This window comes from Rhipicephalus microplus, unplaced genomic scaffold (assembly GCF_043290135.1).
Source record: "Rhipicephalus microplus isolate Deutch F79 unplaced genomic scaffold, USDA_Rmic scaffold_15, whole genome shotgun sequence".
NCBI classification, from domain to species: domain Eukaryota; kingdom Metazoa; phylum Arthropoda; class Arachnida; order Ixodida; family Ixodidae; genus Rhipicephalus; species Rhipicephalus microplus.
This window is the reverse complement of record NW_027464588.1, coordinates 9,032,178-9,046,981: the sequence shown is the minus strand read 5'-3', so window position 1 is coordinate 9,046,981 and position 14,804 is coordinate 9,032,178. Positions and strand designations below refer to the sequence as shown.

General features: G+C 45.6%; 2 protein-coding genes across 5 annotated transcripts in view; both read right to left on the bottom strand.

The window, feature by feature from the left end:
- LOC142784679 (uncharacterized) overlaps positions 1-14,804 on the bottom strand; it is a 264,403-nt gene that overhangs the window by 96,714 nt on the left and 152,885 nt on the right. For 3 of the 4 annotated variants that reach the window (XM_075883151.1, XM_075883154.1, XM_075883155.1), the window contains exons 1-2: positions 1,522-1,753; positions 839-923 (exon numbers count right to left, since the gene is read on the bottom strand). The exons of the other annotated variant lie outside the window; for it this stretch is intronic. The gene's annotated coding sequence lies outside the window, so the exon portion shown is untranslated. Of the gene's footprint in view, positions 1-838; positions 924-1,521; positions 1,754-14,804 lie in introns of those variants that run through there. 4 annotated transcript variants of the gene reach the window in all.
- On the bottom strand, positions 11,451-13,564 carry LOC142784596 (uncharacterized). The gene is made up of 5 exons (XM_075883018.1): positions 13,202-13,564; positions 13,071-13,130; positions 12,904-13,008; positions 12,735-12,848; positions 11,451-12,438 (listed from the first exon to the last, which is right to left on the bottom strand). The coding sequence occupies exons 1-5, from the start codon at positions 13,224-13,226 to the stop codon at positions 12,296-12,298; spliced, it is 447 nt and encodes a 148-aa protein (XP_075739133.1). The 5' UTR covers positions 13,227-13,564; the 3' UTR covers positions 11,451-12,295.

Below are 14,804 nucleotides of genomic sequence, written 5' to 3'. Positions count from 1 at the left end.
TTTTAGCCTAAAATGAGCCTCTTCCGGCCTTGTGAGCTTCCGCAGAACCCATTTACCGTGGAGGCAGTAATGTTGCGCATCTCAAGATGCATTTAAGAATGCTAATAGTTAAGAAGAAAGTACACAGAAAGTATACACAGAACCAAGTGCAACAAAGGAACATATAAGCAAAGATAGACCAGCCACAGAAAATCAGTCCATTTAGGGACATATCTTGGCAAGACAGAAAGTTGGGCCAGTTGGCTGGGAATTATTGTGAACTTGGTTTATAGTGAAACATCAAAAACACAGACACAAGAAAGGAGCAAAAGAGAAAAAAGAAAAAGAAAAGACAGGACGGCACTGGTATGAGCTCGTTAGTGCAAAATGCTGTCATTTCTTTCGCGATAGATTGATTGATATGTCGGGTTTAACATCCAAAAACCACCATGTGATCATGAGAGGGCATAGTGGAGGGCTCTGGAGTCTATTTCTCTTTTGCCTGCCTGCTTCCTTGTGTCCGTGTTTCTGGTGTCGCACTGTAAACCAAGTACACGTTGAATGGGAACATATCTATTTCATGTTTACGTAATGGTCATTACCAATTCTTCGTATCGTACCATATTTCCTAAAGCAAATTTTGTTCCGCTCTCACATTCGGTGCCCTAATGTGGTGGATGCTTTGCATACTACTGTCGAATGAGTAACACAGTTGAAATCGTATACTGATTTAATTTCTGATGTGTTAGAAAAACGAAAACAAAGAGATCCGCTATTATGCAAACATTTCGCCATGAGGTCCAACCGGCGATGCTTGCCACAACCAAGCAAGAAAAGTTGGAATTTTCAAGCAGCTCACCTGGTGTGTCCTTGGCATCACTGGCAGATCAAGTCGCGACCAAGGTAAGCTGCAAGCCCGAAATGGTCCGAGTACAGCCAGGTCACTGCACCAACAGACACCAAGAAAACAAGCACCAATGAGCACAGGCAAGGTTACTAAGTACAGCGGCCGAGTGAGCTACGAGATTGCCGAGGTCGCTTCTTCGAGCTCGACAGGGACTCAGTGCCAGAGAGCACTTTGTAGAGCACTCTCTTGGCAGTACGAAGTGATCTAGCCCAACTAGTCCCTCTCTCCGCTCTGGAGAGCCGAGTACGTACAGCTAAGACGGGCTTTGCCGTACGTACTCGGCTTTGGCCGGCAAAGATAATTTTGTGGGGCATCATACTCCGAACAATGTCTAATGAGAGCGGTTTCGCGCGCAGAAAAACGCTTGCCAATTGGTGAAAAAGCACCGCAGGTCACGGGATCGAATGCCGGCTGCGGCGGCTGCATTGCCGATGGAGGCGGAAACGCTCTAGGCCCGTGTGCTCAGATTTGGGCGCACGTTAAAGCCCAGGTGGTCAAAATTTCCGGAGCTCTCCACTACGGCGTCTCTTATAATCATATGGTGGTTTTGGGAGAACAAACCCCACATATCAATCAATCAATTAATCAATTGGTGAAAAAACAATGAACTAAAAGAGAAAAGAAAGCTGACAAACCTTACACCGTAGCCGCTGCAAAGTGGTCGCTCACTGCTCGCCACAGAACACACTACCACTTGTGCTCGCTTTTTGGTTTCATTGGCCCAAGGAGCAACGCAACAACGGAATCGAATGCTGAAGCACCTAAACGAGAATGAGGAGTTTGTGGGCTACCAAGTCACTTCTGAGGCACCGAGGTAACTCCCGCGGAAGCCAGCGGCTGTTTCATATTTTGTTCAAACAGCGATACTTCCGGCGACCACACTTCTGTTTTTGCAGAGCGCGCGCTGTGGTCCACGAGGTCCAGGTGTCGCCCTCTATAATTGTTTACCGTGACGTTATATTGGCGCTAGCTGTCATCTTCAAAACCAAAACTTCTCTTAGTTTTAAAAAAAGTGACATTGTGTATGTGCCTACAATATCAATATTTTTGTAATAGAAAATGCATACTTCAACAGTTGTACTTTCTATTCTAATTTTTTTTTCGATGAGACAGCGTTTTTTGCCATAGAGTTTTATACAATGATACCTAAAGAGGAATCTGGCGCTGCAATCGTGTACCCTCAGAGCACGGAGGAAGGAAAGGAACCTTTCCTTCCTGCGTGCCTCATAGGAATTATTTACAGGCTTCGAATAGGATCATATTAGCCAGCAAACTGTCAACAAATCTTTTTCAACAGTTTCAGTTTCGTTCTTTGTGTGGAGTTGGTAGGTGGGTGCGATCGTCACCCCCGGAAAATCTTTTCGAAAAGCTTCCGGGGGTGACGGTGCGATTGACTGAAGCTGCGCCTTTGTTGTTAAAAGAAGCTGAAAACTGCTAGGCCTCTCAATTCACTGCAACGCTGGATTGACAGTTGACAGTATGAGCGAAGCGTCGTCTACTCACTGCTGTGCATAGATGTGGCGTCCCATGCTAGTGCAGGGTATTACATCACGTTCACGTTTGTTTTTAGTGCGTCTGGTCAAAACTCGTTGAAATAAACCATAAAGAAATAAAAAAAAAGGTTAAAAATGGACACTCCCGCAGACCCCAGCGGCCCAATCGACCCTAGCACACCTGGTGGTTGGTGAGAGCAAGTGACGTGCGCTTCCTGTTTCGGTTTCACTAGCGCAAATTTTGAATTACTTTGCGTAACCGACGTTTGGCTATGACGAAAGTTCATGATTTTAGACCACTTTTCATCGCCTAAATGGATAGTTTTTGTAGGTCGTTTTGATTTAGCGATTCCCTGTTCTGTTTTGTTCAGTGGTTTGTGCGAATTGGTCGTGACGTAATTTTTATTTCGATTAAGTTATAATAAAAAGAGATGCAGGTAATGATAATTCACTACGGTTTTATTCATCGCGCTTGTGTTTTTCTTTTTGAACAAGTGATCAATGTATATATCAGTCAAAGAGACAGAGTATCCGCAATGTTTTATTCAAAGGCAAGGTAGAGTCTGATAATATAAAAAGCACAATATGACAGAGGTAGACAACAAATGCATCTCGCCTTACAAATAAATTGTAACAAATATTGTAACAAATACAGAGAGAACACAGGCAACGCACACATCGCTAGAGTTGGCAGAAGCTGAGAAGCTGGTGAAGTATGACACACCGGGCCAGTGGGTAAGTAAGGATCTATGGCAAAAACACAGCGCACAATGCTGATGAGGAAGGAAGAAGTGACATATACACAGCAATGAAGTCGCGAATCACGCCTGGGGTTAACCGAAATAATGCATAGAAAAAAAGAGCGCACAGAAACCACACGACACAATATAGAAGAAAGGCAAAGGTGCAGTGTGCTGGCTGCGCTTAAGAACAGCTAGCCCAAAATTAAAAAAAAGTAGACTTGATGCCTGCTTGTCCTCAGAAAGGTAGGGCTTTGCAGCTTGCTCACTACGTGAAAGACAAACTTTATGCTACAACACTGGCAGGTCTTGTGGCTCTTCTTATGCGTCGCCTTCATCAAAAACTTAAGATCCCAAGTGATTTGCGTCTGGGTGTTGCTGTGACGCTTGCGAGCTAAAATAGATTGTAGTCATCACTTATCCAGAATTGTGGACCTTAATTGGTGCTACGAGAGCGGTATTACAGGGCTAATAAATAGCAGAACGAAACCACTTTGGCTCATCATTTTTCACTAAGGCTCTACATCGTACGTTATCACTCACAAGCTATATAAAAATAAAATGGCAGCGTCAGCAGCCCTATCAAACGCTACAAGTTTGGGTATTCTTTTGAAAATTTTGATGGGCGGGATGAGGAGGTTGATGAGAAGCTAAAATACGAAAAGCGTGATAACGTGAACCGTGCCCACTTCATACTGTGTACCTTACCCGCTCGAAGACATTTCAACAAGCGGTTTTGTTATCGATATATTACTTGAGCTGGAGAGATAAAGCATACACAGAGACCAAGCGACCCACAGTAAAGTGTACAGTTTGCCCGCATTTGCTACAAAAATACAGACAGGATACCCAACATTCTTTTTAAGGTTATACAAATCACTCGAGCGAATACACAGTGTCCCTACTCCTCATAGCGGGTAACCAAAACAATGTATGCAACGAAGGAGTGGTTAGTCCAGTTGAACTGAATATAAGCATATAAGACCATAATGAAGTATGAAGTCTGCTGTAACGAGGTAATAACAAATCTATTGCAGGATTCGGCTCAACTCGAATACTTTAGTGTAAACCCGCCGCTAATTGCTAACCTTTGAACTTGTCAAGCTGTATGCCTGAGATTGAAGACTGGAACCTAACCCTATCTAAGTTTCGGTTAACAAAACGCACATGCCAACATAAACGAACCCGGCAAAACATTTTCAGAAACTTCGCGCGACACCCAGCAGAGCAGAAATGAAAATCGCCAACACTTGACAGATGGTGATACAAAACATCGCACACTTTCAGGTGATGTGCGGTGGCCTCAATTATGGCAAGAAAGCGAGATTCAAGTTGTTGTAGGTATGCAAAAGCTGCTTCTGATGGCACAGTGGGATTCCCAAAAAGTTTGCTGGGGACGTGGTATGCTTTGAGCATTGTGAAATACTGGTGGGTACCCTTAAGCATCTCACTGTCGTCTTTCAGTAACTGTGGGCAACTGCAACCGTCACATGCATTCCGAAGGAAGTGTTTGATGACAAAACCAGCTACATAATATGCAGCGGAGTCATCGATAATATGGGAGAGAATGTTGGTCGCAAGTTCAGAGAGATCATCTAGACCGGGAAAGTCCTGATGATGATGATGACGATATATGGTGTTTTTTGGCGCAAGGGCCATTCGATGGCCAAAGAGCGCCAGTTCCTGGGACATGGGATGTGGAAAATGATTGTGATTAGCGGCTGTATAAGGGCCATAAAATTCCTCGCGGTAAGGCGGGTAAGAACATACAAGTAATAAAATCATGACCATGCCGTGAAAGGTGTGTGTGGTGTGAACAGATGACAAAAGTTGGTGATAATAAAAGACGATGGTGGATATGTATGGCTTTAGCACAAGTGCCTCACTCGTTCATACCCTTGCGTCCAAGGGCCGTGAGGCAAGTGCTTTCTTGTGTAGCCACCGCAGCGAAAACCTCTCTAGAGAGGTCGTGCTACGGAATGACCGGGTATATAATATGAAAACTATGAATTTCTTTTAAAAACGCTAACAACAATTTATGACTAAAAAGCGGGTCCCTACCGACGAACATTGCAGGGTGTAAAGGTTTATGTTGTTGGTAGGGTAATGGAAAATGTTGTTTTCTTATAGTGTTCAATTGTTTGCACTGAATTAAAATGTGAAGAACTGTTAGTGATTCACCACATCTGTCACACAATGGTGGATCGCCACCTGATAAAAGATATGAGTGTGTCGTGTATGTGTGTCCTATCCTCAGCCTCGTTAATGTTACCTGTGTATGACGTGATTTTGATACTGGTAGCCAATGGCCAAGGTGTGGCTTGATAACGTGTAGTTTGTTTTGTATGTGTGTATCCCAATTGCTCTGCCAGTAGTCCCTGAGCTTTCGTTTGAGAGACGGCTTAAGATCAAGGGCCGGGATTGATGTGGGTGTAGTGGCGGTGCTTTCGTGGACGGATGCAGCAAGCTGATCCGCCATCACGTTGCCTTGAATCTCACGCTGCCCTGGCACCCAGCACACTACAACATGTTGGTTGAGTGTGTAGACTGTGGGTAAAATGGAGTAAAGTGAGCCGAGAACAGGGTTTTTTTGTTTTTTTTACTGTGCAGAGCCGTTACCACACTGAGGGAGTCTGTATAAATTACTTCTTTTTGTATTTGATACTGTTTGATGTGTTTAGCTGCCGCAAGTATCGCGTAAGCTTCCGCTGTGAAGATACTTGTGCCTGGATGTAGAGGGCCAGCATCCGAAAAGGAAGGGCCAACAGCTGCGTAGGACACAGAGGAGTTGGACTTTGAGGCGTCTGTAAAAAACTCAGGACGTGTGTATTTGTGTTGAAGTTCCAGGAAGTATGTTCGGATATGGGCAATAGGCGCATGTTTTGTAACTTCTAGGAACGACACATCGCAGTCTATAATCTGCCACTGCCACGGTGGCGGGTATGCTACAGGAGCCATTAAACTGTGTTCAAGTGACACTCCAGTTTCTTCAGCTAGACCCTTCAGGCGTACTGAGAAGGGCTGCCTCATCGAAGGCCTGTTTTGGAACAGAATGGAGCTCGACAGATCATTAGTAGTAGAGTATGAAGGGTGCTTCTTGTCTGCTTTCACCTTCAGGAAATATACAAAGGACATGTAAGTTCTCTGCAGATGAAGCGGCCGCTCATTTGACTCAACATAAAGGCTTTCTACGGGGATGGTGCGAAAAGCACCCGTAGAAAGGCGGATGCCCAAATGGTGCACGGGGTCCAGCATCTTCAAAGCGTTTTGAGTCGCAGACTGATAAACAATGGCCCCATAATCTAAGCGGGTGCGAATGAGGCTTCTATACAAATTGATGAGACATTGCCTGTCACTACCCCACGCAGTACGTGACAACACTTTCATAACATTCATGGCTTTTAAACATTTTGTTTTTAGATACTTGATGTGCGGTACGAAGGTCAACTTCTTGTCCAAGATTAAGCCTAGGAATTTATGCTCCGCATTGACAGACAGACGTTGACCGTTCAGTTCAATGTCAGGTTCCGAATGCATGCCTCTCTTTCGAGAGAACAAGACACAGGTGCTTTTTTGTGGGTTAAGTCGAAATCCGTTTTCATCTGCCCATTTGGAGACCTTGTTTAAACCCAGCTGAACCTGCCACTCACACATTGCCAAGTTGCATGACTTGAAGCCAAGCTGAACGTCGTCGACATATGTACAATAAAACATATTGCGGGGGATGGACAAGTGCAAGGAATTCATTTTGATAATAAAAAGTGTGCAACTAAGTACACCACCTTGTGGCACGCCTGTTTCCTGGACAAATGTTCGGGAGAGAACACTGCACACACGAACACGGAATATTCGGTTTGACAGGTAACTTTCAATTATGTGAAACATTCTTCCGCGCACACCAAGGTGGGACAGGTCTCTTAGAATTCCAAAACGCCATGTTGTATCATAAGCCTTTTCGATATCGAGGAACACAGAGAGATAATATTGTTTATGGACGAAGGCGTCTCTGATCTGTGCCTCAATACGAACAAGGTGGTCTGTGGTGGATCTACTTTCTCGAAACCCGCACTGAAATGGGTCGAGCAAATTGTTTGTTTCTAAGTAGTGGAGTAAGCGGCAATTAATCATTTTTTTTCAAATAGCTTACAGAGGCAGCTTGTTAACGCTATAGGTCTGTAACTTGATACAGTAGAGGGATCCTTTCCCTGCTTCAAAATTGGAATTATAACAGCCTCCTTCCAGGAGGAGGAAATCACACCTGAAAACCATATGCGATTATAAAGAGAGAGGAGAGTTTCTTTAGTTTCGGAGGGTAGTTCCTTCAGCATCGCGTACATTACGTTGTCAGAAGCTGAGGTAGATGTATTACAGCAGTTGAGTGCTGTTCGCAGTTCTGCTAAGCAGAATGGTGCATTATATGCCTCATTTCTTAGGGATTTTCTTTCTAACTTTTGTTTTTCTTTTCGTGCCTTGTAATTCTGGAAGGATTCGGAGTAGTGTGAGGAGCTCGATATGTGTTCGAAATGTGTGCCAAGAAAGTTGGCTTGATCCTCCAAGCTTTCCCCGAGGCTATTTACTAGTGGAAGAGAATAAGTTTGTTGGCCCTTAATTTTCTTTACCTTATTCCAGACTTTCCCCTCATCTGCGTACGAGTTGATACTCGATATAAACTTTGTCCATCTCTCTCGTCTAGCTTGTCGACGCGTTTCCGTGCCTGCGATTTGACCTGCTTGAAATTTTCCAGGTTTTCTGCTGTAGGGGAATCGCGAAGCAACGCCCATGCTTTGTTCTGAGTGGTCCGTGCTTTCCTGCATGCGTCGTTCCACCATGGGACTCGCCGTTTAGAAGACATGCCACTCGTTTTGGCTATACATTTAGATGCGGCATCAAGTATAAAAGCTGTAAAATACGTGACAGCGTCATCTATGGTCAGGGCAGACAGCTCGGTCCATGTCATGTGTGTAAGAATTCTATACCCTTCCCAATCAGCTGAGTCAATCTTCCATCGAGAAACCTGCGGGGGTAGTTGATCTTTGTTCAGCGCACTCAGGATGATTGGGAAGTGATCACTCCCATAAGGGTTTTTGAGAACGTTCCACTTAAAAACAGATAAAAGGGACGGTGATGAAATGCTAGGATCTATGAAGGAGTATGTGTTGTTTGCAAGGCTAAAATACGTAGGCTCCTTTATATTTAAAAGACATAAACTAGAAGAGAAAAGGAGCTGCTCAATGAGACGTCCTCGCGCAGCACAGTGAGCATCGCCCCACAGGACATTGTTGATTGATTGATTGATATGTGGTGTTTAACGTCCCAAAACCACTATATGATTATGAGAGACGCCGTAGTGGAGGGCTCCGGAAATTGAGACCACCTGGGGTTCTTTAACGTGCACCCAAATCTGAGCACACGGGCACAGGACATTGTGTGCATTAAAATCACCTAGAACCAGAAACGGCTCTGGGAGCTCATCTATTAATGATTCCAGATCACGTCTGTGTAGCTGTTGATGCGGTGGTATGTACACAGAACATATGGTAATGAGTTTGTTAAAAAGTACAGCTCGAATCACCACTGCCTCAAGGGCCGTTTGGAGCTTCAAATGCTGGCATGCTATACTACGATCGACTATAATGGCTACACCACCAGATGGTACGACAGGATCCTCCCGGTCTTTTCGGAAAATAATATATTGTCGTAGCAAGTCCTTGTGCTTAGGAGTTAAGTGCGTTTCTTGCACACATAGCACTTTCGCGTTAAACTTCCACAGAAGTTCTTGGACGTCATCTAGATTTCTAAGTATTCCCCTTTTATTCCACTGTATGATTTTGTCCATAGTGGAAAAAAGGGAGAAAGTGCCGTGTGCAAAGACGGGGATTAACTCATTTTACAGGGCCTTTGTCAGGCCCTGTAATCGGCGTTCTTTCCTTTTTGGGGCGGTCGAGCGAAGCTCGCCGCTCCTTTGGCGCTTCCTGCGCCATTTGGCTTGAATTGGTGTCCATAGCCTCTTGCGAGGCACTGGACACCCGCTCTAAAGAGCGATCTGTGCGTCGCTTAGACTTCGCCTCGATCGAAGAAGTCTTTGTCCCCACCGAGCTGGGGGTTGATCAAGCCCCCTTGGCCTCGTGATTGCCCTGGCTGCTGCCAGAGCTTGTAGAGGTCGCTGGTGTGGACAGGCTGAATGTGGGCAGGGCAGCGCTGGCTGCTCCCACCGCAGGGGCTTGTGGCATTGGCCTAGGCACGCTAGGCGCGGTCTGGGCAACTGCCAAGGGCCTTTGTGGTGCCGCCCCTCGTTGCACCACTTCGGCAAAAGGTGTTTTCAGTGCTAATGATAACGAGGCTCGTTGTCTTGCTTCCCTGAATGTGATATTTTCCTTAACTTTTATAGTTATTATTTCTTTTTCTTTTTTCCAGGCTGGGCACGCTCTGGAGTATGCGGGGTGACTACCTTCGCAGTTTGCACAGAGGACCTCCTCATGACTACATTCATCAGCACTGTGGCCGGTTGTGCCACACTTAGCACACATCAGCTGTCCTCGGCAGCTCTGGGATGCATGACCAAATCGCTGGCATTTGAAACAACGCCTCGGGTTTGGAATGAAGGGTCGGACATGGAGTTTTACATAGCCAGTTTCGAGAGTCTCAGGTAAAGTGGTTGAGTTGAAGGTGAGTATCAAGTGCTTTGTTGCTATTTCATTGTTGTTACGTCTGATTTTAATGCGCTGGACATGTATTACACCTTGGTCCTTCCATCCATCAAAGAGCTCTTCTTCACTCAGTGTCATCAAATTTTCGTCCGATACCACGCCCTTCACTGTATTCATGGTACGGTGTGTGCTCTCAGAGACGGGGATGTTACCAAAGGCTACGAGGTGCGAGAGTTTATTGTACTGTTCCTTGTCTTTTAATTCGAGAAGCAGATCTCCACTTGTCATCTTCGTGGCCTTATAACCGGTTCCAATTGTCTGTCTCAAGCACTTGGCCACAAGGAAGGGTGAGATTGCTCTAGCTTTTGTAGATGATTGTTCGCAGTGGAGGACATGGTATTTTGGGAAAGTTTCTCTGTTTTTGGGCTAAAGTAGGAAAGTTGCATCGGTGCGTACCCTATTCGAAGCACGATCAGTTAAAGAGGGGTTCGGGGATCCCATGAGAAAATGTGTATTTTTCGGTAACGGCGCCTACCACCCACCACGGAGTCCAACGAGGGTACGTGGCAGAGCATGTGGGCATGTCTGCGCAACGCCAGCAGTACGCAGTTACTATAACCCAATATAGTTTACCCTAGTTTGGATAGCCACACAAGGTTAACCCTTGCCGCCAGGAAAAATTGGAAGTAAAATGAAGTGAGGAGAAGACAGGAAAGATGTAAAGTGAGAACAAAAGACGAAGATATAGGGAGAGAGAGATAGGAAAAGGCGACTGCCGATTTCCCCTGGGTGGGTCAGCCCAGGGGTGCCGTCTACGTGAAGCCGGGGCCAAAGGGGTGTGTTGTCTCTGCCGGGGGGCCTTAAAGGTCCAATCACCCAGCGTCGGCTCAACCCCCAGTATCCCCTTTTCCCCGGACACGGCAAAGCCACGCACGGCTAGGCGTGGGAGGGAGTAGAAACTCCCCCGTTAGCTCGGGTCCGTGGTGTCGCTACACACCAAACGCCTACTTACGCAGGCGCCCCTGCGGGGAGACCGGGAAAGTCAGGCTGTGGCTGTGCACACTCCTCAATATCCACAAGAGACTCACTGGTAAGGGATAATGGCGAGAGCTGCTCCTGGAGGAGGTCACATTCATCATCCTCGACATTTCTCTATTCTGACAGCTTGAAGAGTTTTCTTATGCAGATGTGCTTCAGGCCACAAATAAATTGTGCTACATTGGGGTTGGTGTTGCAACCCCGTTTTTGCCTAATGCGGCCAAATATGTTCTCCAGAGGATCCTGCTGAAGCCTGCGTGTTAACAGGTATTCAAAATTGTAATTTTGGAGAGGTCGTCTCATAGTTGACATATTGCCTGAATTGTAATTTGCCAACCTACGATGATTTGTGGTTGACGTCTGCCAACAAACTACCATTATGCAATCCAGGAAAGCTGGCCTCGGAGGAAGTCAATCGGCTATGAATCATTTTTCATGATTGCATGCCGCAGGTTTTGCGAAGTTCTTTTTTACTCGAGCTGTTCAAGGCATCGAAAATCCTGTCCATACGATCACAAAATTGAGCTGTAGTCATGGCCGAGGCAAGCAGCATTTTCACATACACCATTGCCGCGATAGCAATCAAAACGGATGCACTGAGGACCTGAGTTGCTCTGCTCACCTTCATATTAGAAAAAGGTTTCTGATGAACGTGCCGTTCCGTCAACTTTGGAGCCAATCGCAACCGCAACTCATGTGAGGATTGGTAAAGGCTTACAACGTGCGACCAGTTAACGATGTCATCCTCAATGTATAACTTGTGTGCTTGGACATTATTGCGCGTTGTTTTAATTAAATGCGGAACATCAAAAGTGTATTACACCCGCTCACCATTAACCTCAAAAAAGGCTTTGCTACAGTCACTCTTAGTTGGTTAGCGAGACTTACATTTGAACTGCCCTGGTCCCAAATGACTGCTTTCACTGCAATATTAATGCTCCTAAGCTCCAAAATGAGTGACACCAGCAAGTTATGCATAACAGATGATGGTGTTGATGTGTGCCCTATAGTAAAAGCAACCGGTTGAACCCACTTTCTCGAAACACCAACAAGAAGAAAAACCAGTGCTCGATCAGTGATGGTTGAAGTGCGATGAGTGCCATCATCTGTAAAACCCTGGACAACGTCTCTTGCAGCATCATAGTACAAATTCTTTTTGAGTGCTATTTCGTCGAAAACTAAAGCGCACACTTGGTCCCGTTCATTCCAAGCTTGAGTATTTGTTGCAATGGAAGAAAGGATTCCTGGAATTATGCCTGGAGTCATCTTTAAGCTAGCTAGCCACCTCCTTAATGAACGCCGGGAGGGCAAAGAAAAATATGGAGCCAGAAATCGGTATGCTCGCGGACCTCGGAAGTTTAAGTGAAGAGCGAATTTCTTGAACCACACGGGAAAACGCTTGCCCTCGCGTTTGGGCCTCAAGCGAACATGTGCAGAAATAAGTTTAAAAACCTCCTCGGTGACGTGCGGTCCGATAACTCCAAGGGCCTTTCAAGTCGATGACGGTGCTTGGTCAGGCTGTCTCCGCAGTCTTTTGATAGTTTTCCGCTGTGCTGCTACTTTGGCTTGCAGATGTTTAATGGTTTGCTTGTACTTCATTGATGGAGACATTGTCACTGGCACACAAGAACGCACTGCAATAAACAAAAAAAATGGATGTAAAAGCGAAGAACAACTAATCCCATACGAGCACTTTTCTCGCTCTTTCAACCCAAGGTGCACAACTTTCTGTGGTGCAAAGTTTTCGGTTCCACTACCTAAAAACAAACCATTCACAATGTTAACGATGCACAAAAATAATGAAAATCACTGAGAGCCCACCCTTACATTTTGTAAGTGCACACGTAGTGTCCTTTTGAGGATAGTTTTCTCAGAATGTCCTAAACATAAAATAGCACATTAAAAACAGCTGCAATAAAAGCATAGTCACCATTTTCTCTTGGGCACTCAGGCGTGGAGCTGTTGGCGGAGACGTCTTCTGGAGGGTCTTGTGAAGCTTGTTCAGTGCCTCGGACAGTGCTGTCAGAACAATCTTGCGAGCGGCCTGCGAAAGCCTCTATATCAATCCACTCTGGTGTTGAAGTGAACATATAACTTACCGGTCACACAAGTTCCTTTTGTGACAGCTGAACGACTGGTTAAGGTTTTCTCCGGCAAGACGAAGTCAGCAGAAATTCTTTCACCAGCTACAAGGGAGCTGCCACCTGCAGAGGTTTGGTCAACAGTCAATTTGGGTAAAAAAAAGAAATTGCGACACTGAACGCACCCTGCTCATCGGGGCACCTCAATGTGTAGGAGCCGCTTTTTGAAGCCTCTACCGCAGGTCCTGAAGAAATGAAATTACGACAATGTGTCAGCAAGAGGCTTAAAATAACACAAACTTAGGCTCATCCGCACCTTGCAGTGCAGCTTCTGCAGCCATGTCACAGTCACTACTTGAAGGGACGCTCAGAGAACCTGCATATATGTGCAGTTGGTACAAGTTACAAAGCTTGTAGCATGGGGAAACTTAAACAGCTCTTTCAAACGCATAAGTTGGTCGAACGTGGAAGAAAAGAGAAGGCACCAACTAGGAAACAAGTAATTTGTGATTTTTGGAATTATCAACAGTGCCAGCTTTCACCGATAAAAGGTATATGTACATGTGCACTCAGGCTTGAAGATAACGTGAAATAGCCCTTCAAAGTCTTTCAAAACAAGTTGCGCAGGTCAAGAGCATCAAAAAACGGCAGAAATGTAAAGCTGCTGTTAGGAAGGTAATAGCCCATAATTCACAAAATTTCAAACTTTCCAAGTGTTACTTCTATAGTGAGGTTTCTCCATCGGCTACAAAGATCTTCGCGGTTAACTGTCGCCACTGATTCAATACAAGTGGCTGCTATTGCACATATTTGAGTTTCAGTCAATCACTTACATGGTGCAGCTGGTTGCACACTGGGAACAGCCATTCTTGTAAGCCTTGTGTGCCCAGGGTCCATGAAACTTTAAGCAGTAAAATGGTCGCTACAAACCCTGTGCGTTGCCTACAATAGGCTGGCCGGCTTACTAAGGAGATCATCGCGTCCACCATACTGCATCCATGCTTTCATCCTGCATAGGCAATGAACTATCAGCTGAAAGGGGAAGTGCTTGAATAGTGATTTTTTATTGTTACCCTCACTGAGCAAGTACGAACAGTAAGCCTAGAGACATGCAAACCATACAAAAGCTTTAACACACCTGCCATCCCACGGTATGCGGAAGAAACTCGTCCCAGGCTTCTTGTGGGTTCTGCCATTGTTGAAGCACCACGATACACAGCAGTAGCTGCCTTAGCTTGGACGGCCGGACGGCATGGCATCAGCGCGGTCTGAAAATGTTAGTAAGTGGATGCTTCGCTGTCAAATTACGAAAAAGATATGTGCACGTCATAAGTGTACCAGCAAACCCCTTTGAATGATTAACTAATCGATGCCCAATACAAAACCAGTGATACATCTCTGACCCATAAAACTCTGACTTACAAAGATAGACGTCAAGACCACGTACAAAGATCTTCAGAATTTTCCAGGCCGCTATCCCTTGTAATGCAATAGTATCGCGGCCTGGGAACTTTAGAACACCTTCGTGCGTACGCAGTATCAGCAGTAAATTGGGAAGAAAAATCGTAGTTGAAATTTGTGCGGTAAAATTATATTGGAAACGTCAAAAAAATTTGTGGGCAGCTTGCACTAGTGGACCGAGGCTAGCGAAGAAACGAAGATGATGGCCACTTGGCTAGTCCAGATTTGCCTCCGGCACACCAAGAACTATTCGTGTTCCGAGCCTTCGGGAAACGCGTCGTGAAGCATGTGAGGCCCAGCCAACGCTTCTCAATGTTTTGCACCGAGCCTATGACCTAGCTGCCCAGCTATGCTCTGCGCACAGACACTCGCGTCCATGGCAGACGCAGCACGCGTCGCCTCGGCTTGACGCCGTGCCGCCTTTGCTATACTGCATACGTTGCACAATGTTCCCGTCT

Coding starts and splice junctions, on each gene's coding strand:
- LOC142784596 (XM_075883018.1), bottom strand. CDS start 13,226: ATGGCTGCAGAAGCTGCACTGCAAG. Junction 13,009..13,070: donor GAGGTGCCCCGATGAGCAGG/GTGCGTTCAGTG, acceptor AAACCTCTGCAG/GTGGCAGCTCCCTTGTAGCT. Junction 12,849..12,903: donor AAAAGGAACTTGTGTGACCG/GTAAGTTATATG, acceptor AGGCTTTCGCAG/GCCGCTCGCAAGATTGTTCT.